Here is a 26,254-nt window from a genome sequence, read left to right as displayed (position 1 = left end):
ATCATGGTGCAAAATTAGTGAGGGCATACTATCAAAAGATAAGTGCATATAGGGAAGTATAGATTTACTATTCCTAACTCCACATCTACATACATTAAAGATATAGGTCGCGTAGGTACATATATGTGGGGTAAGGCATACAAAATCTATACTTACATGCTTGTCCAGTTTTGTGATTTGATATCCTGTCCTCAATATACTGTTCCATCAATACTCTGCTTTCAATAATCAGCATGCACACCATCTGATTCTATGTGAAGGAACATGTGGATTTTTTTAAAGTAAATATTTAAGCACTCTCAATCAACTTTCCACAATCCAACTTTAAATCCTATCACTTAGATGAGATTTAAGGTAGAGGGATGTAAAGTTCTAAAGTAGAGTAACTCAACTTTGTATATTTTCTAAACTAATTTGTGAAATGCAAAGCTTAAGTTCCTTTTTTTTTTTTTTTAAAGCTGGCCTCAACTCAGAGCCCCACTGCCCCCTTAACTCAGGAATCGGATGCCCAGCCTCCACAGTCAACATTTGTCTTTTTGCTGGATGATGACCTACATGGAACATTCTACATCAGGAAATCATCACATGTGGGAGGGTTGAAAGGATAAATTAGAAAACTTCATCTGTTTCATAAAGTATTAAGTTTCCAAATTCCACTGAACTTTGCAAGGGAAGTTTTAATTTAACTCGTCGTTAAGTTAAAATTACTTTACAGAAAGCTTAGAGTATATCCATCAAGAATACTTTGTGGAATTAGTGGCAAACAGTATTTTAAACATTCTAGGGCTGCAACAATGATGAAAACTAAATAGAATGTAGACATATTTTTACAGGGGAAGTTTAGTAGATCCGACAATGAATTTCACTATAAAGTTGTGACAAGAAATGAATAGTTCTATTACATATGATCAACAGCAGCAGTCCAAACATCATGGACCTGAAGTAGGCACTAACATTAGCACCCATTCCTCACAGTGACAGGTTGTGAGAAAGGTGCTGTACAAAAGGGCGATCTTTGTTAGACATCGACCAACAAACAGGCAGGCATGGTAAAAGATAGGTACTTGTGTAAGCCCAGGATGGATCTATTTGAGGCCTTTGACCTGCCTGAGGACACGAGGTCCATCTCCATTTATTGGAGTCATAGATGGGAAGGGAGCACTGCCTCTAAGGATTGAGTAGTGATTTTATAGTTTGCTTCTAGCTTATAGGATCCTGCTCTGTGATAACATCTCTCTTTGATACTGCTTGCATAGTACCTCCAATTCGGAAGGCACGTCCAGAATTATGGATATTCTCCACTCTTTCACATGCAGTAGTCTCCTTGCATAGAATCGAATCCTTAAGGTGGCATCCTCTATGTGGGTAATGTTGCTTGGACAAGAATGCATGTATCTGAGTGGTGAATATAGAAAGCATGGAAGTCTGTCCTGTGTACTAAAAATTGAAAATGTTTACTTGCAGAGGGATTGTTTGGCATTACTACAGGTACACATAAAAATCAAGCTTCATGTTATAGAACAAATAAACTGTCATATTTAAATGTACACTAGAAAGCCAAATCACCTCCTAAATGGACATCTCAACAAGTAGGTTGCATTTTCCAGTGATTATAAAGGGATATGGTTGAAATGCATCAAGAGTAGGCATCGTCATTTTTCAACAAGGATGTATATTAACAAATAACAAAAGTGTGCCATTGTTAAGCAATTTCTAAAACACAATGTGGATCAAGTAACACTAGATAGACCCTATTAGGACTTTAAAGACCACTATTCAAAGTGATTTTTGGATCTTACTTTAAGATCCCTTTTAGAAACTAAAGTGGAAAATTGTGCATTGAAATCATATCAGGCCAGGTATTTTAGCCAAAACATGATAACGCATTCATTCCTCTTTAAATCTCCATTCACCTTTTCTCCATGTGTATCTAGCTCTTATTTTGTTCCTTTAGGCTCTCTATTATTTTCTCTATTCTCTCCAGTCTGTCAATCTCTATACCCACTGCCCCTCTCAATCTTTTCCCCACTACCTATTTCTGTTTACTGCTGCATCTATCTTCCCATTCCTGACTCCCCTGGCCTTTCTTATGCTTTTTTCTGTTCACTTTCCTTTCCTTAGTCTTCTCTCGTTTCCTAGAACTTATTCTCTCTATTTTCTCTTCTATCTCCACTGCACTTCTCAATAGCTTCCATTCTCTCTCTAGCCCTCTTGTCCATAGACCATGTATTGCAACTGAAACATTAGCTTGACTGTGTATGGCCATTAGCAGCACCTGCCACATTTCTTTGACCACTGTGCTTTTTGCTCTTCTGCATTCCCGGAAGCCTAACACTCTCTGGAGCCTCCTGGAGATGAATGACTGAGCCTCCTGGGAATGAAGAATCCTTATGTTGGTGCAATGGGACCATCATATCTCTGCAGCTTCTTGTTAATTCTTGTTGAATCGGCTGTCCGGCTGCATGGATTTGGCAGGTTTTAACTGCTTTAGGGCAGATAATGACCGTTGACATCCACCACATTTTCTTCACAGTGAGGTGGACTTCAATAGGTGGTCCACAGTAATGGAAAAGAAAATGTTTTTTGGTAAAACATTTACCAGAAACATTTTATGTTCTAAAATCAAAGTTGGAATGCATGCACATGAGTTTGATTTTTTGTTTTGTTTTATGGCTCAGCGCACTGACGTTACACAGCAAAACAAAAGTTAAAGCAGCCTGCACTACTGGAATCTGCAGAGATTCGGAAATGTCTTACCACGCAGCATTCCTACACTAATCCCCATTAAAAAAATGTGATTGGTCTACCACCGGTGAAAGGAAAGTCTCCCTCACCCCTTAAGGCACAAGGAAACATTAATATGTTGCCATGCAGAGACAATCATTATGTTTTTGACATTATTTGGTTCAAATAGATGATTCCCAGCGTTTTCACACTGGTAATGTTATGTGAATATTAAACTATTTTTTAAAGACAGATTATAGCAGCTGTATGTGACATTGAAGGGTATATGGTATTTGCAGCCCTCTGCAGCAAGCTCATTAACCTAACAAACTATCTCCCCCCTGAAAACAAAAAGATGATCTCTAGATCAAATACATTATCTCACAGGGCTATATTTCAAAACAAGCCCATTTAGGCTGAAACAATGCCAGTCAAATGGTAATTGTACCTCTCTTGTGATCACTCTGCCGCAGCAAAAAAAAATAATCAAAGCACCATGCCATATTGTAATCTGGAGTTTTCTGACTGGACATTGCTTCTAAATAGCTGGTAAATGTGGGTAGTGACAACCACTTCTCTAGCAGGAATGGGAAAGTTCATTTACACCCTATGTAAAAGGTGAGAAAGGAGTTCTGCTAATGTCCCCTGATTTCTTAGCCTCTCAGCTGTGACTGTGAACTAGTGTTGGTATCGCCTTTCACATTAGCTCCTCACCCTCAACCCCCAGAGATGCATCATATCTCTGTTATTATTCAAAATCAACCTAACCTTGTTACCAAAATCAATTAAATAATTGAACCTCACCTGCTACAACTATGTAGATGACACCCAAATAATTTAAAAAATGGATGGCCTGAGAGACCTTTACTCTTTAAAATTTGGGGACTGCCTGAGTCATAAACACATGGATGATGAATAATCATCTAAAGCTAAATACTACAAAGACGGAGATTATGACCTACTGACAATGGCAACAATATCAGCCTACTGCCATATGGCTTAAGCAAAATGAGGCCCCTCCAACAATATCAAGAGGAATTAGAAATCTAGGGGTAACAACGTATTCAGACTAATGTTTGATACCACATGTTAATAACGTCAAACAGAGTGCCTTCTGCACAACGAAAACATCCTCCTGCACCTTGGATACCTACAGACACTGCAAGCCATCCTCACACTTGTAATCTCTCAGCTTCACTTTGACAGCAGCCTGTACCTTAATACACCCGCAGTTATCATATGTAAGATACAACTTATTGTCATACCACCTTAGCATAAGAAATACTTAGGAGGCACTACAAGCTATCAAGCTCCAGAACTCATCCCCAGCCAGCATTCGCAGCATCCAGGAACATATACACTTCAGAAGGGAGTTGAAAACATGGTTATGTCCAAGACAACTGCACCACAACACATTCTGGCAACAGAACTGGGAAAGATAGTCACACCCCCAAACATAATCTTCAACTTACAATCCACAGATTGGAAACAACCCAACCAGCTAACTAATTTTGCTAGGCAGGCAAAGTAAGGGGAGTTAACCTGTGGTACACAGGAATAATATAGAATTTTCTAATTTCATATATAACATTTCTGGCCAACGCTAATACTAACACTCAGTGGTCGGCAGTCACTTGTAACTTACACCTCTTAGATTCACATAAGACATATCTGCTATGAAGGTTGTCCATCACCAGTATTGAACAGCCAAAAAAACAGCTATTCATGGATAAACAGGCATAGAAGAACTAAAGAGATTTGTCACACGCTTTGGGCCAATTGAAGGACTCTAATTTAGCCCATAAGTGCAGGACCCAAATATCTTCATACTGTGACCGCTTGTTTACACTTCACAATGACACTCAGATAGTGGATGATAATAACAATGCACATCCCAGCAGATCTCTCCACTTCTCTTTCCCTCCATCCATGTCAGCACAGGCTCACAACTATTCACAAAATATGTAATTGGACAACCCATTGCAGTAACCACCTAATTAGACCACAATCATAAAAAATACTATGTAGGGATCTGCAGAGCCGTTCAATGCTGCCAGATTACTGAAGCCCATCAACTGTACGACTGTGTCGCTCACACCTCACCATTCACCACACTGCTATGTGCTGTACCCCATAAATGATAACAGCACCTCAGTGGTAAAATCACATGACATGAGAACTCTTTCAACATAGGATTACAAAACAAAGACAACACCCTTCCAACTGCAGGGCACCCTGTATAGCGTAGCTTGCTGCAAATGTACGTAAGCACATCAGTGCCACACAAAGGAGTGGTAAGAGCTCTATAAATGCTGCAATATAATACAATATTTAAAATTAGTGTATCATCAAGATTTGTTTTATCCTATTAAAATATTTGTTTCCTTCACAATTCATAATTACAAAACATGTGTGCTTCATTTGTGCTTTCACAACCATGTGGAAATGTTTATACAGTTCATTTATAAGTGTTTACATGTTCTTGTGTGTTTGAAACAAATTGACATCCTGCAGGCTTTCTTCTTCCACTCTATGTAGGCATGGCCACGGGAATTGTGTGATTCTGTGGCCACTTTGTTTTCTGCATAATGTGGAATCTGCTGCATATTTCACTTAAAGCATCATCTACTGCAAATCTGCAAAGTTTTACTACAAATGTTGTTTCTGGGTCAAACGGATTAAAAGTTACTAAAAATGCTGCACCACATGCTGCTTCACAGTGGAAGGTCCTTCGGTAAGGTTGATTGGTCACCTGCAGTTGTTTATAGCTGTATTTGGATGTGGAACTGATATTGATGTGAAACCTTTGCTCAGACACTGCTAACATGCATAACAATGACAAAATAATAAAGGAATTCTAACACAAAATGTGTCACGTTAAGACGCATAATTTGTGGTTTCTGGCTATATAATTTACCCAACCGTGCTGCATAATCTGGGCCTCCCCTGTCCCATTATTCCAGAGGCCCTGTCTCTACCCCCTTTGAGATTTGTCACATAGTTCACTTTACAAAATCCTCTGAATTGTGGTCAGAGAAAGAAAATTAAACATCTCCACATTAAAAAATATGGAGCAATTTGTCAAAAGAAATAGCCTCACATTTAACTCTCAGCAAATGTAAGTAGATAAAAAAATACATTTTTATTGCTCATTCACCTTCTGAACTCTAGCATGTTTTTATTTGGATTAGACTACATTGAAATGCGAATTTAGTTTGTTGAAACAAAATCTGAGTTTAAACTGTGTTTTCAATCAATACTTTGCCAGCTGTCTTGCGGCATTTAGGAGAGCTAAAGATGAATATGGGCTGACCCGGCCCTCATATGGCCCCCTGTGGCTAAGGCCCTGAATAAAAATAACTATTTCTTTAATCTCAAAATTATTCACCTGTGAGACTGTGAGCATGAGCTTTGTGGCACACCTATTATGCATGTGTTTTAGCATAAGAATACCATCCTTCTGCATAAATTAAAAGTTCTGCTCACCGTGCAACATCAAGCTGGAGCAGGGTCAGGCTATCAAAAACCTCAGGGCATAGACCTTCAAAGATCAAACTTACTGTACCTTCACACCAGAACATTTGTATCCAGAAACATATTAGACAGCTTACTAATGATACACCAATATGTAATAAGTAGAGATGTGTGAAGGTGTTTTTATTACACAAGCATATTCTATTAGAGATCCTGATTATTAGGTGTCCCCGAAATGTACGTATTGTCTGGGTTTTGCTACCTCTACTTAGCTCTTACCTTAGATTTTCACAGCAAAATGGCATTATTTCCATATTAGTAACAATATGTCATTGAGTGGGCTAGTTGGAACTGAAGAGTGCTGTGCTGATGTACTGCAAATTAAATTTCACATTGTTTCACTCACAATTTAGACAAGTGGTGTATCTTGCGGATTATATTGCGCAACAAATTAAAAAGGGTAAAAAATATTAAATTTAACATCAATATCAGCAGGCAGAAAAGTCTGAGTGGTAAGGGCCAGATGTACTAATATTTTAATGGTTTTAAATCCTCCTACTAGATGAGACAAAGGGTTTGTGACTGGTAATATTTGTATGGAATGCACAGAACCCATTTAACAATTCAGACTTATTTTTCCAAATCTTTGAAAGGGTTTAGAAATGGATACCGATCCTCAATTTGCCTCATCCAAATTCTGAGTTGGTACCTTATCTATCAATGTTTGTGATTATAATTCCAATGGAAAACCACTGAAAACTCACCAGCTACATATTGGAGGCAGACTTGATTCACAAAGGGGATGGCTTCCACTTGGATTGATGGGCTATAAATCACAATGAGCCAAACTTTGCAGTTTGCATATCATAAAGAAAAAGGGATTTGCATACCAACTCTGATCCTCACAACTCATGCTCAAACATACCATTACATGTGACAGCCCTACCGGTGACAACTTGGTAAACAGTCTTTTTTTGCATCACTACTAAAAAACACACATGACGAACATGCAATATCTACCCGTAAATTGTGGTATTTCATTTTTATTGTGACAGAGACAGAATGGCAGGGAAGAATAAAAACTGATACAGGAGGTTTTTTCAATATGGCTGAATTACCTGCCATTTTCGCCTCGCCATGTATTTTTTCATCCTATCCTTGGAGAGTTTTTTAGCTTCCATGGTCCTGGTGTCTTGCTGCAGCCACTTATGCTGAAGGCACTGTGTACAATCCAAGCGGTTCCTGTGTAGAAACAGAAGACACTTAGGGATCTGCTAGCAAACCAACTAAACTGAGGTTAGTAGAGAAAGACCACACAAAAGGATGTGTCAAGACTTTCTAAACTGGGGATATCCACTGTAAAGGTCAGCATGGCCAAATCCGTAACAGATTTTGAGAACCACCAGATAGACAAATTTAAAAGCAATTTATCTAAAGGGAGCTGATTTGCGCCATCACTGGTAATCATGAAAATATTGCTTGGATCCCCGCCTTCCTATACTTCTGTTAAACACCCCTGTTCTAAACACCTTCAACTTCAAATAGGATTGTGATATCACACGTTTTCCCTCAGAAAGTGACAATCTGCTGAAGGACACTATGTGAATAAAGAACATTTTACATGGTATTTTCATTTGGAAATTGTGACTCTCACATTTTTTTGACAAATCAATTCACAGTCCCAAAAAGATGCACTTAAAACCAACAACCTCAATGAAGTGTTTAGTGAGCACACACTTTACCAGCTTGCTTTCCTTACTTAAAAGCACAAAGCACATATCCAAAACCCATACCCATGCATAGAAACCCCAGCCTTGGAGAATGATTCAACTCCCATGCAACATGGCATCGAGCCCCATCTTCCTCTCCTTCAAGGAAGCCCATACCACCCACTTAGTCACAGCTTATAATAGCTCGGATGAAACAACAACAAAACAAAGGAAAACATGGAATAAAAATTAGTAGGTTCACTCTGTGCAGCTTAGAAATCACAAACATTGAGGTACATCAAATAAATATCACAACAATGAAGGACTGAAACTCAATGGAAATATTAATTGGTATAGAGGGCATTAAGGCATATCAAACAAGATGTTTCTAAATACATATAATTATCATCCATATTGTACAGTAGTGAGTAGACTGGTATACACATGGAAATGGCTGAGAAATTTGTTTGGCGGTCGATCAGGAACCCTGAGGAATACACACTCTGGAGAAGAACAATTAAAAGGTTTTGAAATATACAGTGTGAGAAAGTAGCCTCTTTCTAGCCTTGTTACCCCCACTTTTGGCCTGTTTGTGAGTATATGTCAGGGTGTTTTCACTGTCTCACTGGGTTCCTGCTAGCCAGGGCCCAGTGCTCATAGTGAAAACCCTATGTTTTCAGTATGTTTGTTATGTGTCACTGGGACCCTACTAGCCAGGACCCCAGTGCTCATAAGGTTGTGACCTATATGTATGTGTTCCCTGTGTGATGCCTAACTGTCTCACTGAGGCTCTGCTAACCAGAACCTCAGTGGTTATGCTCTCTCTTTACAAATTGTCACTAACAGGTTAGTGACCAATTTTACCAATTCATATTGGCATACTGGAACACCCTTATAATTCCCTAGTATATGGTACTGAGGTACCCAGGGTATTTGGGGTTCCAGGAGATCCCTATGGGCTGCAGAATTTCTTTTGCCACCCATAGGGAGCTCTGACAATTCTTACACAGGCCTGCCACTGCAGCCTGAGTGAAATAACGTCCACGTTATTTCACAGCCATTTACCACTGCACTTAAGTAACTTATAAGTCACCTATATGTCTAACCTTTACCTGGTAAAGGTTGGGTGCTAAGTTACTTAGTGTGTGGGCACCCTGGCACTAGCCAAGGTGCCCCCACATTGTTCAGGGCAAATTCCCCGGACTTTGTGAGTGCGGGGACACCATTACACGTGTGCACTACACATAGGTCACTACCTATGTATAGCTTCACAATGGTAACTCCGAACATGGCCATGTAACGTGTCTAAGATCATGGAATTGTCACCCCAATGCCATCCTGGCATTGGGGAGACAATTCCATGATCCCCTGGGACTCTAGCACAGACCTGGGTACTGCCAAACTACCTTTCCCGGGGTTTCACTGCAGCTGCAGCTGCTGCTGCTGCCAACCCCTCAGACAGGTTTCTGCCCTCCTGGGGTCCAGCCAGTCTTGGCCCAGGAAGGCAGAACAAAGGACTTCCTCAGAGAGAGGGTGTTACACCCTCTCCCTTTGGAAAAAGGTGTCAGGGCTGGGGAGGAGTAGCCTCCCCCAGCCTCTGGAAATGCTTTGATGGGCACAGATGGTGCCCATCTCTGCATAAGCCAGTCTACACCAGTTCAGGGATCCCCAGCCCTGCTCTGGCGCGAAACTGGACAAAGGAAAGGGGAGTGACCACTCCCCTGACCTGTACCTCCCAGGGGAGGTGCCCAGAGCTCCTCCAGTGTGCTCCAGACCTCTGCCATCTTGGAAACAGAGGTGCTGCTGGCACACTAGACTGCTCTGAGTGGCCAGTGCCAGCAGGTGACGTCAGAGACTCCTCCTGATAGGCTCTTACCTGTGTTGCTAGCCTATCCTCCTTCCTAAGTAGCCAAACCTCCTTTTCTGGCTATTTAGGGTCTCTGCTTTGGGGAATTCTTTAGATAACGAATGCAAGAGCTCATCAGAGTTCCTCTGCATCTCTCTCTTCACCTTCTGCCACGGAATCGACCGCTGACTGCTCGGGACTCCTGCAAAACCGCAACAAAGTAGCAAAGACTACAACTGCAACCTTGTAACGCTGATCCTGCCGCCTTCTCGACTGTTTTCCTGGTGGTGCATGCTGTGGGGGTAGCCTGCCTCCTCTCTGCACTAGAAGCTCTGAAGAAATCTCCCGTGGGTCGACGGAATCTTCCCACTGCAACCGCAGGCAACAAAAGACTGCATCACCGGTCCTCTGGGTCCCCTCTCAGCACGAGCGTGGTCCCTGGAACTCAGCAACTCTGTCCAAGTGACTCCCACAGTCCAGTGACCCTTCAGTCCAAGTTTGGTGGAGGTAAGTCCTTGCCTCCCCACGCTAGGCTGCATTGCTGGGTAACGCATGATTTGCAGCTGCTCCGGCTCCTGTGCACTCTTCCAGAATTTCCTTTGTGCACAGCCAGGCCTGGGTCCCCGACACTCTAACCTGCAGTGCACAACCTTCTGAGTTGTCCTCCGGCGTCGTGGGATCTCCTTTTGTGACTTTGGGTGAGCTCCGGTTCACTCTTCTTCGTAGTGCCTTTTCCGGCACTTCTGCAGGTGCTGCCTGCTTTTGTGAGGGCTCCCTATCTTGCTGGGCGCTCCCTCTGTCTCCTCACGCAATTGGCGACATCCTGGTCCCTCCTGGGCCACAGCAGCATGCAGAAACCCTAACCACGACCCTTGCATCTAGCAAGGCTTGTTTGCAGTCTTTCTGCGTGGGAACACCTCTGCAAGCTTCTTCATGACGTGGGACATCCATCCTCCAAAGGGGAAGTTTCTAGCCCTCTTTGTTCTTGCAGAATCCACAGCTTCTACCATCCAGTGGCAGCTTCTTTGCACCCTCAGCTGGCATTTCCTGGGCATCTGCCCAATCTCGACTTTGTCGCGACTCTTGAACTTGGTCCCCTTGTTCCAAAGGTACTCTCATCCGGAAATCCACTTTGGTTGCATTGCTGGTGTTGTTCTTTCTTGCAGAATTCCCCTATCATGACTTCTGTGCTCTCTGGGGAATATAGGTGCACTTTACACCTACTTTTCAGGGTCTTGGGGTGGGCTATTTTTCTAACCCTCACTGTTTTCTTACAGTCCCAGCGACCCTCTACAAGCTCACATAGGTTTGGGGTCCATACGTTATTCGCATTCCACTTTTGGAGTATATGGTTTGTGTTGCCCCTATACCTATGTGCTCCTATTGCAATACATTGTAACTTTACACTGCTTGCATTACTTCCTTTTGCTATTACTGCATATTTTTGATATTGTGTACATATATCTTGTGTATATTTGGCATCCTCATACTGAGGGTACTCACTGAGATACTTTTGGCATATTGTCATAAAAATAAAGTACCTTTATTTTTAGTATATCTGTGTTTTGTGTTTTCTTATGATATTGTGCATATGACACCAGTGGTATAGTAGGAGCTTTGCATGTCTCCTAGTTCAGCCTAAGCTGCTCTGCTAAGCTACCTTTTCTATCAGCCTAAGCTGCTAGACACCTCTTCTACACTAATAAGGGATAACTGGACCTGGTACAAAGTGTAAGTACCCTTTGGTACCCACTACAAGCCAGGCCAGCCTCCTACATACAGAACTTGGAAAATACTGTGTGAGCAATCACATCTGATACATTTATTTGCAGATTAGCTGTAAGTGTTTTCTAATCAAAAACCTTTTTGCAAGTGACTATATAATTCTGGACATTTAACAACAGGAAGATAAGTCCCACTATAGGATAATAGTTAATTTTCAGTGGAGAAGCCTCTGTCACCAACAGCATTAAGTGATGAAGTAAACCTTTGCACTGTCTAAGATTCTCCATCTGAAGGCAGATATACTTGCCAGGTGTACTACAGAAATCTATCATCTCACTCAAGCCTTCGTTTTCTTCTGAAACCACCAACTTACAGATGCCAGGGTAAAAGCTAAATGTTCCCTTCGACTACTACTACATGCAATCTAGGTTGCAAATTATTTATTTAAATATCCTTTCTCTTGAACTCAATCATAAAAAAGCCTAGAAACACAGCAACACGTTTTAAGTGAACTCATCTTAGCAGAAAAAATAAAATAAAAACAAATTGACATATGGCTACCAATAAACTGTCACAGCACAACTTCCAGGTCTAGTAGAGCAACTATTGAGGTCAAAATGAAATGTTATCACTGACAAAATGTAACTAACGTGTCTATGTAGGTAATGATTATAAATTTTCTTTACTTCATATCCTTCTTTAAGAGGCTGCTGATGAAGTCCTTTGCATCATCTGAGATTTCATCAAAGGCTTCATCATCGAAGTCCCAGGTTGCAGAAGTCACGTTAGCCAAGGTTTCATTGTCATTGTCCCCCATGAAAGGGGAAAGCCCACTGACTCTATTAAAAAACAGAAAAGTATGCCATTATTTAAATCTCATTAACACGAATCATGACACTACACAGGCACAAGGTTCTCAATGTGGGATAATAAAACATTTTGACATCATTTCCATATTGAACACTTTGAATAAATGGAGATTTTGTTCTATGTACAGACAAGATGCACCTATATGATGGTTGCTGGAACACCTGTGCCATCATTAAATGGTCACTCTCCTAGGTGAACTAATGGAAGTGCCTCAGATAAAATCCCATGAAATGCTTTACTTTGTGATACAGAAAAACAATAGACAGAAATACGCCCGTTAGAGCCAGGAATTACGCTTTGAGTCTTTGAGAAACTAATGCTACAAAATGAGTTGGGTCAGCCTGGAAGGATTCAAAGTTAAATTGACTGTTGAAATATTTTTTGATGTGCGTATACTGCTAGCAATGTTTGATGAATTTGCAATAAATTTGGTAGACACTTAGCATGTTTAGCTGACTCTAGGTATTTTAAATCTTTCTAGAGCAAACATCGTTAAAAGGGAGGGTCCAAGACGTGTTCACTTGTGAATATCTGTAGCATAATATGTGTTGCCAAATTCCCATTAAATTTGGCAAACATTTAGTATGTTTAATCTTCTATGGGTTTACCAAGTTTTGAGCAGATGCATTGGGAAGGGGAAGTTGAATAGATAGGGTGGCAAAACAGTTTACATGTGATACTATCTTTTGTGCTTGCTAATGAATATGCCTGAAATCTGTTCAGTGCTGGAATCTCAGTTTTTATACATATTTAACTTGGGCCAAAATTAATGGGGACCAGTCAAGAAAACATTGATTTGCTAATAATTTTGGTTTGATAAATTTGTACAACATTCAGTAGACACTCAGTATGTTTTGTTTACTTATATTCTGAGTATCATGAAAATCAATCAAAATGGTGGTACGGTTGCGGGAGGGTAGTCAAAAAGTTCTAATATGCTGATAGAGCAAGCAATGTTTAATGAATCCGTATGAATATTTGCAGGCTGTTAACTAGCTTTGCACAATGCAGGGCTTTCATGTTTCAGTGAGAACAGATACAGATGGGGCAAAATTGAAGGCAGTGGGTCAGAAGATCTTCAATTTCCTAATAACTATGGTATGATGATATAGGCCTGCATGCAATTTGGCAGACATTTATCATGCTTAACATCCTTCTGTTGGGCTGTGTCATGCAGTTGATTGGCCATGGTTAAACGTTAGGTCAAATAGTGGTTATCTGTTATTAATATTAGCACCCGTTGACAACTATGACAATAAATTGTCGGTAATGTCAAACCTTAGAATATATTATGCCAAGTTAAGTGCAGTGCATGGATTACAAGTTTCAGGCAGATCTGACAAAAGGAGCAGCAGGGTGTCAACTAAACTTTCACTTGCTAATGTTTTTGACACCACTTGACAGATTTCCACAAAAGCTGCGGACATTTTCCTTTGTACATGATCAAAGGCTACATGCAGTAGTGGGAACTGTAAACTGGGGTAGAACAGGTTATTTCCATTGATGTTATTTGCTTCAGTGACCTCTGAAGATCTCATGAAATGAAAGTACTGTAAGCTTTTGGACACACAATATTTAGAATACAATTCATCATTTGCTCTGGATCCAAACTGAATCCTTCTATGTGTTGCTCTGTCGTTTATTAATCTGTCTACCAAGGTTGATGTGTCTGAGGATTAAATAGGATGTGTTAAAAGAAATGGATGGTTTTGAGATCAGTACATACCACTAGATGGCAGTGTTGTCTAAACAAAGACCAATATTTTGGACTAAAAAACAAAATGAAAGAAAGCGACATAAAAAAATACTATGCTCTTTCACTTATTTAACTGCTTTACTTCAGTAAAGTCTAGCTATAAACAGTATTTGCGAGCTAACCTCTAATGCTGTGCAATAGATATTGAGTCTGACTGACAGTAACAGAACTCTCCAAATGTCAAACAGCATCACATTTAGAAACAAGCATTGACAAAGCCAATTGGTCTGGCATCCAAGCAGTCACCCATTCATCCAACCTTGCACTCATTCACCCATATACCAATTCATTAACCATTGACTTATTCTCACATTCTCTCACTGGGCTATTCACAAGACCTCACATACAAAGGTGCCAATCAATGATGAAGTGCTCTGAGTTATTAGCTAGCCCAAGTGGCTTTGTGCTGGTCTGTGAAGAGTGTTAGACAGCTTCAGGAAGTGTGTGAATGAGAGCGAGTGATAAGATGTGAGTGCTAGTGAGTGATGAGATGTGAGTGTTGTTGATTTTGTGGTACCGCTAGTCTGTGAAGGGTGAAAGGCTGCTTCTGGTTGTAAATACTAGTTTGTGAGGGGTGTGAGTGTAATCGGTAGTGTGAGACTACTGAGTGAGAGGGTGAATGGCCCTAGTAGTGTGTCATTGCTGTTCCTTGAGGGTTGAAAGAATGCTGCTGGTAGTGTGTGACTACTACTGTCTAAGGCGTATGAGAGTGCTCTCATTAGTGAGTAATTCATAGTCTGTGAGGCATATGAGTGTTCCCAGTAGTATGTGAATGATTGTGAGGGGTTTAAGAATGCTGTCAGTATTGCGGGCTAGACTGGCCTCTAGCACAATCAGCCAGTGCCAGAAGGGCTGCTCTGACAGGTCTGTATGTGGCCTTGTTTTTGGCTGTTTGTGGGCCTGTTTTGTGGTCTGCTGGGTCAGTTTTCACTGTAGATTGCCCTGATTTTAAAACAAACATTCCCTGCTGCAAACTTTAATCCATGCAGTTTTTTCATTGCTTGCAAAACACCTATACAGCGTGTCTTTACAAGCTTTAAACTGCCACAATTTGCAAACATTGGACACTTTTTTAGTTATCTAATTTAGTATTCGGGGCCTCTTTTATTTAGGTGCCGATTTTCTGTCCTAGTCCCAGCAGTGCAAGATCACCAGTTTTGAATTGTGTAAGAATTCTTCCAGCATTGTTTGTCATTTTGTGATGGGGCATGCTATTTGTCGGGTAAAACTGTTCTGAATTATTTTTCTTCTGGACTCTGGCAGCCATATAGCAGCAGGCCATTTACAAGCACTACTAGGAGAAATGCTTTTATGAAAACATGTGACATTCGACGGGTGTCAATATTGACAGTTCTTTCTATTTACTGATACAAAGAAACTCTTGGCACCAGTAGAGGAATGAATGAATGAATATCTGAGCTCTGAGCTCCATGCATGCTGATATCATGACAAGGGTGTGGGCACAAAAGTCTTTATATGCGTGGTAAACATTTCCGGAACGCAAGGACACAATGATGGAGCACACACTAGCACACTGTAAGACTTCAGTGCATTCAAAACCATGTAAGTTAATGAATGAAAATAGGGGCAGGGAAGTGGAAGCTTGAGCCAGGCTCGTGCCACATGCCTGGCACTGGCTAAGCCCAAGGTCCTTTTGGACCCTCAGCCCAAAACGAGCTGAGCTTTAAAAAAAACAGGGAAAGCAGTGACCCTTGATCTAAAACCAACGAGAAAAATATCAATTTAGTGGCTGAACTCCACAATGTAAACCCCGAAAACATGCAATGAGTCCCGGCTTCTCTGCCTCACCAAATAGTGTGATCCTCAGAAAATATTTTTTTTCACAGAGCTTGTTTTCTTCCTTATCACACACGAGAGCACCTGCAAATAGGTTAGTTCAAGATGTGCGCTATACAAAAGCCCCTTGTGATTATGGCTGCCACTTTTCAAAGAGAAAAATACTGGCCATTTGTTGTTGTTTTAGGAGTCTGCAAAGGCCCAGGTGTGACACGAAATAGGACTTTAAACAAAATTATATCTAGTCATTTGTAACATTACTTTTCTAACTATTTAATTATTAGTCAGAGATCACTGACATGTATCTAGAACACATTTAAAAGTGTGTTCTATTAAATATTTGCTGTTTGAAGTATGTTCAGAGGAAGATAAAAAATACCAGCTTTACGTGATTTTGCTCATGTTTGTACTGTCCATGGTATTAAAATACTGGTGGTGTCAGTAGAAAACTGGTCCAGTGGCAACCCTACTTGTGATTCATTTAATAGATTATAATGTTGATCTATATGGTAGAATCTAGGCATATACTGAGTGCACATGACAACTGACTTGCCTTAGTGTGCTATGTCAGGACAAACGTGGGGCAATAATGACTCTAAATTCATACATTATAACTATCACTCTTGGTAAATATCTTTCCATGCACTGACATAATCTAATGTAAGAAACTGAAACTCTTCTGCGTTAAAGAAATACTCTTGAATTTTGAAGGTACTTTGTAATTTCTAACACGGTTGCTGCATGATTTACCTGACAGATATTTACATAGCTCAGCTTGTGCAGAGCCAGAAAATACACTTGGCACAACTCAGACTGAGCTCTCCGATTACTTCTTAGCTCACCCACCTCTAGAAAGGCCATAAATGGAAAGAGGGTAATTCAAATAGCCTTTCCTTCACTTATGGTGCGCATATAAAAAAAAAAAGACAAACTGTGTATTTCTTGCACAACATGGTTTTAAAATTAAAATGATTATGATGAGGTGAGAGGACACATTTTCTGATGGACGGCTACTGTTAACATAATTTCTCCAGCAGTGTTGGCAGCTTTCAAAACCCTTTCAAAGCTCAAGGCTATTCGACTACCAGCCCAAAGTAATCCAAAAAAACGAACCAGTCCTCGCCCAAAACCAGGCCAAAGTTGTAAGGCTCAAATATTACAATCATAGGCTTTAACAAACATTTTGAAGCATAAATCTAATTTCTATTCAAGACAAGTATGCATAACAAGACAAATATGTAGAACCGTGCTGAGGATGTAGGTTATACAAAAAAGAATCTTTTATTGTACAGTTCACATTTTCAGATCATGTATTTCAAAGCACAGTCATATGTGTGAATAAACACATCAGCATATATGACAGCGCCTTAAAATAAATAAACTCAGCAGGTGCACTGTACAAAGGAGGTGGGCGATCCAACACATTATCAGGGAGAGCCAAGTCAAGGGAGGGCTCTAGCTCGAAGAACATGTACATGAACCAAGCCTTTAAAATAATTGCCACTTAAATGATGCTGCAAACATACTTGAATGTGATAAGGTATTCAAAATTCAAAATAGTGTAATTCTTTAACACTCAAAAGCTTTATGCCTTAGTACATCACATAGAAGTATTGAAAATAAGAGTTTTTGAATATGCAGAAACATTGCTGCCTCTTCCGTCCTAACAACGCTGTCTGTGAAGAGGTAAGTCAGTTATGTATATCCTATATGTGGAGCAGACTCTAATTATGGCTGGACAAACATTGTAGGCTATGAAACCAAACGCAAAAGGTTTCTGCAAAGCAGACATCCTGAAAGCAAGTATTTGAAGATGCACTCAGTGTAATAATGAACAAAATAAGTATTTTTGCACTTTTACATAGTATGAACCTTGCCCAATGACTGAAGAGTTCTTTACAAGACAGACTTCCAAACATGTTTTGTGTGGTGTTTGGCCAGTGACATTTGCAGGGAACCAGGAATTCACAGGATACTGAGCTGAAGCCAGGATTCGAACCCAATTACCGGGGACTGCCACCACCCCGGGGAGTTAAACAAATATGCAGGGGGGGACCGCACACCCCACCCCCTGCTGCCTCGGGACCGCCACCTCCCTGGGGCTATACTGAAACTGTGAAGGGGATCCGTTTCAGACCCCCGCTGCCCTGGGGACCACCACCTCCCCGGGGCTATGCTTGTTGGAGGGGGGCAGCGCGGCCCCCCTTGAGAAGCCACTGATGGTCCTGGGCACTGCCACCTCCAGGGTAGGCTCCTACTACATCCCGGGGTGCCCATCCCCAGGACATTGCTGTTTGCTTTTGCTTGGTGGGGGCTGACCTGTTATAGTTATCTCAAGTAACCTTAACTCGTGCCATGAGGTAACTATAACTCGCTACCTCACCATGCACATCTTTGATAGCATCACTGATAATATCAATGTAATATCTGCAGTAACATTTTTGATGAAAAATCTGTGCATGGCCTAGGGACAAGTTATACATACCTTAGGGCATGAGTTATAGTTCTTGAGATAAATCTGACTACAAGTGAATTTCTATGATTTCGTACATTTAAAATGTGAGCCTAAATATAACGTCCCTGTAACCTTTGGTTTTTAAGAAAATTTCTATGTTTTTATTCAAATTATCTTTCCTAGCTATAACGTCCCACTAACCTTTGTTTTTTTCAGTGAATGTATATATGTCAGCCCTAACATAGGTCTCACCCAAAAGGCAGGGTGCAACGTAGTTAAAAGGCTGGACATGTACTTTTAGATTTTACATGCCCTGGTAGTGAAAAACTCAAAAATTCGTTTTTCAATCCTGCAAGGCTAATCTATCCCATAAGATAACTTTGGGATTGCCTTATTACATTTTACAAGTGCAATTCACAACCTGCAAGAGATGTTTGTCAAGTTTGGTGTCTCTGGACTCACAATTTAAAATCACAACTTATGGTGAAGTCAGATTTTAAATTGAAGGTCTGAAAATGCCACTTTTAGAAAGTTGGCATTTCCTTACTTTAGCTATTTGGTGCCTGCTGCCTGTCTCCAATACACGTCTGGGATGGAGTGACAGCTGGGCTTGTGCATTCTCTCTAGATAGCCACACACAAAGGGAGCTTAGGTGTGATTGATGGGCCATCCACAGCATGAAGGGCCATCTTGGGCAGGGTGGGAAGAAGGGGCTGCCACTTACACCTAAATTGGCAGTGCCCTGCCCCACATAAAGGGCTGCATACTTCCCTGTAGTGAGTCTGGATCCAGGGCAGGAAGGGAGTACCTCTGTACACTTCAAAGACCTTTCTATGACGTCTCCCCCACTTCAAAGGCACAACTGGGTATAAGGACTAGACCTCTGACAGCACCAACTCAGTACACTTCTGGACCTTTGGATACTCTGCCAGGAAGAAGGACTGCTGTGCTGCTGAAAGGACTGCCACTCTGCTGAGCTGCTACTCTGCTGGACATCTACTTTGCTCATCTGACCTGCTGCCCTCTTGCCTAAGAGTGAGAAGGACTGGGCCTGCTTATCAACATCCCAGAACCAAAGTGACTCCAAGGTCTTGCCCTCTGTTTTCTGAAGTTTCAGGAACACAAAAGAGTTTCAACTCAACTGCTACAGCTCCTGAATCCATCTTCAACAAGCTCCTGACCCCCAAGAGCCACCCCTATAGTCCTGGACCCTTGGATGTGGTTTTTCTGCTCTTCAAGTCAAGCTTTTGGGCTCATCATGACCACGAATGACCCATTCTCTCCAGAACCTCATTGCTCGCCACGAAATCCAGCAGGAGCAGTCGCAAGTGTGTCTCTTTGCAAAGCAAGCTTTGCCACTCACAACCAGTTCACCCATCCGCAATGCCAGGCAACTCTTTGTGCCCGCAGACCACCGTCAGTGACGCTCTCCTTGCTCCCAGAAAACGTTTTCCCCACAAACTCTTGAGAGAGTAAAACTTCAGCGGGACTTACTTGAGACTGTATCCAACCCATGGTCCATTAGGGTCGGCCTGAACTTTTGGGTTTAACACAGGCTAGCAAAAACAGATTTCCTTGGTTTGACCTTTATACTTCTAAGCACAATATAACATTTTAATCTTTAACATTTAATAACTTAATTGCTACTTATTGGATTTTTGTCGATTTGGTTTTGTTTTGTTCATAAATTTAAGTTCAATTTTTATAACCGGGCGCGGTGTCTTTTTGTGTGCCTCTTAAGTTTAGCCTGACTGTTCTGTGGCAAGCTATCAGAGGGTGAGCACAGGTTAAATTATGGTGTGTATCTGACTTCCCATGGCTACGACTGTGGTTCCTGCTTGAACTCCTCTAGGCCTTGCACCCAAAGGAACCTTTATACTTGGCTTTCTGATTCTAAATCCTAGGCAAACAAAGTGTGCTAAGAATTAGGGACTCTGTCCTTAGAAGTTCCTAAATTCAGAATGATCAAGACCAAAAGCTTCCTTATCAGTCTTCCACAAGATCATAGGACAAAATATTCTGTCCTATCTTTTTGTGTGCAGAAACTATGCAGTCATAAAGATACTACTAGTAAAATGACTTTGTGAATTGCAAACATTTCTAAACTTACACAAAAGTGCAAGTTTACCTGTATGAGCCAGGCCCTAAGATATTTGAAAAAGGCAAGTGGAATAAAAGAGACAAGATTTGCCTTTGAATTAAGTAAGAACTTTCTTTGACCTTCCTTTGGGAGGCAAAACTATTACACAATAAAAAATATAGTTTCTCACTCGAAGGGAAACAGATAACATTAGTTTATGTATGGAGATTAGTAAGTATAAAGCTCCAATAAGGGCTAGGTAATGCTTCATATGATCAGATCCAGCGCTATAGTTACCAATCAGGATTTTCAATCCTTAACCCTAAATCCACTGAAATCCGGTATGTTTTGGACCAGTGTATTTTAATCAGTTTTTTACAGCAGAAATATTTCACAACCTTCATCATATCTGAATATTGATCACATTCCATCACTGATATCTAAAAATCAAACTTCTGTTACAGGTTCTAGCAACAACTGGTGCCAACACATCTTAGGTCACTCTTCTAAAATAAGCAATAAAATAATAGAGCCCTTATACCAAAAATGCATCACACAAGTATATTTGCTCACTGTAATTTCCCTTCGAAATAGAGGCTACACACCGTAAGGGTAGTATTGGGCTGTCAAAAGGAGAAGCAGTCATAGCTATCTGCCCAAGACCCTGCTCTTTTAAGAGACCTGCTGGTCCCAATTTATACTCATTAACTTTAGCCACCCCCAATGCCAGTGTCTGACTGGCCTACAGGGTAATTAAATCAGGAAGTGCTCGAAAGGCAAGTCTGGCAGGTCAGTGTGTAGGCCGTTTGTGGGCCTGCTTTATGGTCTGATAGGCCGTGTTTTTACTGATGAATTCCCTATTATTAAAACAAATGTTGATTGCAGCAAGCACAAATCTATACAGTCTTCTATAACTTACAAAATACTCATACATCGCTTCTTTACAAGTACAAAACTGCCCCAATTAGGATACATTGGCCATTCTTTAAGCTATCTTCTTTACTAATGTGAGCCACTTTTATTTTGCGTCCGGGCCTATTTTCTGCATCCGTCCGACCCAGCCCAATGGTTCTATACTTCCTTGCTCTAACTTGGTAATTACGGCTGATAGATTTCATTTTTTTGTAAATGAATTTTGAACTAGATCAAAAACTCCAAAAAGCCACAGATTGAACACTGCAAACACTAGGATCCCCATTACGAATGGCCTGGTTAACTGTGATATGTTGCTTCACGTAGCTCAAGTAGAAATACAGGGGCTAACACAGCACTCCATTTGCCAGGATAGATTTCAGAAGGTCAAGTGTGCTGAAATGTATCCAGGAAAAATAGCTTCATAATTACTGTTACATGCAGACTTCGATGTGTAAGGCACCGCAGTCCACAAGTTCAGTCGTGGCTCCTCCATTAGGGTGGAGGAGCGTCACCTGCCTGCCAGCAGCAGCGGCTGCAAATCCTTTAGCAAACAAAACAATAATAAACCATGTTTATTATTGTTAAGTTTGTTAAAGTGGTAGGGCTTTGGGGATGACAGGAGTGCACTGTGCACTCCCTTCACTGCGCATCTATGTTTGGCCGGCCATCTCAGGCCGGCCAAACATACATGCGCAGTAGGCTCTCTCCAGCCAGCAACACAGAGAGAGCATGCACAGGCTCCCAGTCTGACTTCAAGAACACCTTAAAGAGCATGAGTTTCAGGAGCTAGCTGCTGCTAAATCTGAATCACTTCCAATTGACTACTCTGCCAAAGAACTTAAGGGTTCACAGACACCTTCCTCAACACCTCCATCGATTCAACATATCCTAAAACAACCTCTGCATCCCGGGTGACGTCAACATCTGTTTGTCCAATCAAGTACCCTCAAACAAATTCACTTCTGTCAAACCCAAAGGTCTCCAATTCTTCTGTGTTTTTCAGTAACCAACACACAAGGCTGGGCACATCATAGATGCAATCTTCTCTCAAAAAACCAAGAAGATCACCTACAGGCAATGGGGCAAACTCAACTTCTTCACATTCAACTCTCACCTTACTATCTTCCTCGCCACAAAGTGGCATAACAGAAGTGAACCAAATCTATCACTGGCTATACAGAGAAGGACAAGGAGCAAAACCAAACTCCCACAACCAGGCCTAAGTGACATATAGATGGAGTGATAAACCTGAACAATGAAGTACTGTCGGAGGATGAAATGACAGCCCTCAATAAAAGTCGGGGTTTTGTTCCCTCCCCGAGCTTGGACAAATTCAAATTGAGGTGCAAACATGTGGTATTCTTTCATAAACTACGGGTGAAGATATTTTTTCCAAACAAAGATAAGCTAGCAGATGAAGGATACACAGATCTACGTCAAAAATTGTCGTTTTTATCAACCCCATCCTCCATTCCACCAGAAGTAGGAATGTTCGAGGAGACCGTTATCAAGGAGATTGAGCTCTTTGACACCAGGTGGAAAGGTTACCAGAATTTGACAAACAAGGAGCAAGGTGCCCAAGAGTCCCTTATAAAGTAGACCTGCCTAATTATTGAACCTGCTGAGAAAGGTGGTGCAACTGTTATTCAAAGGTATGACTATAGAGAAGCATGTATGTCATTACTCAGGAATGAGAGGAATTATTGGGTCCTCAAAAATGACCCAACAACAAGATTAAAGATAGAGGTTATGGCATTTGTTGAGGAGGCTAAAGACAACGAATGGATCAATACAAAGGAAGAGGGATTTCTAATTGAAAAGAATCCAAGAACACCTTACTTTTACACTCTCCCGAAGATACACAAAGGGAGATACTCATCCTCTGAACGACCCATTGTTTCAGGAATTGGTTCAGTATTGGAACCGCTTTTTCAGTTCACTGACTGGTTTCTACGACCATTGGTCAAAAAAACATGTTTATATATCAAGGACACCAAACACCTGAATATTCTGAAAGACAAATCGTTTGACCCGGAAACTAAGATAATGGTATGCTTTGATGAGGAAGCTCTCTATATGAGCATCCCCCAGGAGGAAAGCTTGGGGGTCATTTCCACACTTTTAAGGTCTAGTGAATGGAATTCAGCTTACCCCTTTGAGTGAGTTATGAAGTTGACAAAGTTGGCACTCATTGAAAATGTCTTTGTCTTTGAAGACAATGTGTACCTCCAATGCCACATAACAACAATGTGGAATGCTCCTAGTAAAGCATGTTTATACATGCATGTATTCGAGGAATCATATCTGGTCTCAAAATCCATACAGCTCTACTATATAGCTGTGTCATTGAAACATTGATGATGTATTTGTGATATGGCATGGAGAAGAACAAGAACAGACCTTCTTTGTACAATGGGTGAATGAAAGGAACCCTTTTGCTAACTTTTACTATGTCATCAGACCATAGGGAGATCTCCTTTCTGGATGTCAAACTAAAAGCAATTGATGGAGGTTTGTCACCTATACTATACAGTAAACTTTGAAGTGCACATCCACCCCAAACCCCCAACCTCTCTAGAAGAATCTCCCTGTGGGTAAATCTTGGCACATTTGACGTAATTGCTCCTCGCTGGAGACCTAAGTCTCTTGTACAGAAATAACAAGAAAAACAATTACCCAGACTGTATCATTACCAGAGCTCGGAAATGTGCTCGCAATGCACCAAGAGAATGTTTTCTGGAACCAAGTGTACCAAAGAGTAAGTACTTTGTTATCTGTGTGACCACTTGCAATAACAATTCCAATATAGTTAAGAAGATATCAATAAGCATTGGGGAATACTTAATTCTAACCAGTTGTCTTTGACAAAAACAATGTTCTTGTTCAAAAGAAAGAGGAGTATTAGAGACCATCTGGTACACACTAGGCCTAGAATGGTGATATGTCCCAGCAAACCAACCTTTGGAATCTACCACCCAAAGGACACTGGGCACTACCCATGCTGGCAGTGCACAGTATGCCCTTTCACCAGACATTCAAAATCTTTAGATCTGGGCCTAGATAAACAATGGGAACAATGAGCACATACAAATTGTAATTCTGAGAATGTTGTTTACCTCATCACATGCCTGTGTGAAATTAAATATATTGGGATGACTTCCCGTAAAATTGAATTGACAACTGGGGAGTACAGAAGCACTATATGATGCTAATATAGTCACACAGACATCCCTGCACATGTGATAGCTGAGCACCCCTGCAGCATGGGAATTCTAAGTTGCATTTAAATACTTATATAGTCACAGAGACATCCCTACACATGTATTAGATCAATGCATGTTGTACTTCATACAATATGCAATGTTGCTACAGCACGGGTGTTCTTCAGTATATTCTAATTACTAACAAAGCCAAAGATACATCTTTTCACAGAAAACAGACCCACTCATGTTTGACTTCATATTATATGTAGACACTACACAAATAACAAAAAACAGTTTTTGTAGTATTATGCTCTGTGAGTAAAGAATTTGCATCTTTGGTCATTCGTAACAGCCGAGGAGTAATGACCCCGTGAATAATAACCCAGTGTTTTGGATTATTCATCCTTACAGCAGTTATGACACTGTATTGCATATTTTTACGGTTACTATTCTGGCCCAAACAATGTCTTTTTCCTTCCCCTTTGTTCTGATGACACAGCCGCTTGTTTGATTTTCAATGCAACAAGCGAACAAGTCAGACCGCGTACTAGTCATTTGGGGCGACCATATTGAGAGTAGACCAACGGGCCTATCCAGTGGCCGCCAAGCATCACATAGAGCGTGCCTACACATGCAAGGAGTGGCCCCAACATGACACACCCTTCAACAATTCTCTTCAAAATAATGCTTGTGAGCTGATGACGGTTACCGTCATCAGTGGCACAAGCCTGGGGTTAGAGGTCCAGATGGGTGCAATTTGCTTCCTTTCCCCTTGATGACGTAAGAAGTGAGGCGGGTCTCCCCGCCGACAAAGAGTTGCTACCACCTGGGCATGGAGACAGTTGGTGCTCATACCACCATATCACTGCACTGTCCTAAGGCAGTGATTGTGAATATATAACAATGTTGATAAAGTGCATTTATATATTTAGTGTGTGACTACAAGGACACATCCCCCTAATCCCCCAGAGAAGCCAAGTGGTTACCCAAGACGGGTGAGAGCGTATGAGATTGCAGCACTATTCACAATGCAGTATAACTAATATGTGTAGTTTTCATTACCAATATGTGTTCTTTGTATGACTCACTTAGGTGGTGTCTGACATCATGCACATGCTTGACACTTGTTGCATGATGCAGTCATTGTTGAGACACTGGGAGTTTGCCACGTGCCCACATGTGTTTTCTTGTTAAAGAGATTTTTATCTTTTTCAGACTTGTACAGAATACGATGTGAAGTAGTGCTTCTGACAATTAAGGACGCTATCTAGTATATGGCACAGTGTACATTTTGTTGTTTCTCTTTGTTTTTATCCTAGGGACCACAATTATGCTTCATTTTATTTACAGGCGAGTGAATGTTTAACATCTTGCATGCATTTTTAGTGTATTACATTGATCTTCTATTCACTGAAGATGTGTCTCATCACTAACCGTGGTTAAAAATGAGATACACGTCTTGATGAAACCCAGAACCTTAATGTCCTTTGCAAGGGCTGAAACATGCTGACAGATATACACTTAAAAGTCTAGAGCACTCCCTATCTCTTTTGTTTTAAACCATACCTACTGTCACTGCTAATAAAGGGGTACCTTTGTGAACACTAAGGTATTTTTATCTTTAGACCCTCGATAGGATTTTAACAAGAGTTCCTGCAAGTTGGTCGAGCCCACCCTGCCTTTTAGGGGCTGGGGTGGAC

At 41.0% G+C, this 26,254-nt stretch overlaps 1 protein-coding gene across 6 annotated transcripts in view; it reads right to left on the bottom strand.

Annotated features, from left to right (window-relative positions):
* The window catches only part of MYLK (myosin light chain kinase), a 1,681,938-nt gene that overhangs the window by 35,934 nt on the left and 1,619,750 nt on the right, over window positions 1-26,254 (bottom strand). For all 6 annotated transcript variants that reach the window (XM_069224656.1, XM_069224654.1, XM_069224658.1 and 3 more), the window contains 2 exons: window positions 12,165-12,317; window positions 7,317-7,440 (listed from right to left, as the gene is read on the bottom strand). In XM_069224656.1, coding sequence (XP_069080757.1) covers window positions 7,317-7,440; window positions 12,165-12,317 — 277 coding nt within the window. The remainder of the gene's footprint in view (window positions 1-7,316; window positions 7,441-12,164; window positions 12,318-26,254) is intronic.

This window comes from Pleurodeles waltl, chromosome 3_1 (genome assembly GCF_031143425.1).
Source record: "Pleurodeles waltl isolate 20211129_DDA chromosome 3_1, aPleWal1.hap1.20221129, whole genome shotgun sequence".
In the NCBI taxonomy this organism is placed as follows: domain Eukaryota; kingdom Metazoa; phylum Chordata; class Amphibia; order Caudata; family Salamandridae; genus Pleurodeles; species Pleurodeles waltl.
This window is presented reverse-complemented; position numbering and strand designations above follow the sequence as displayed.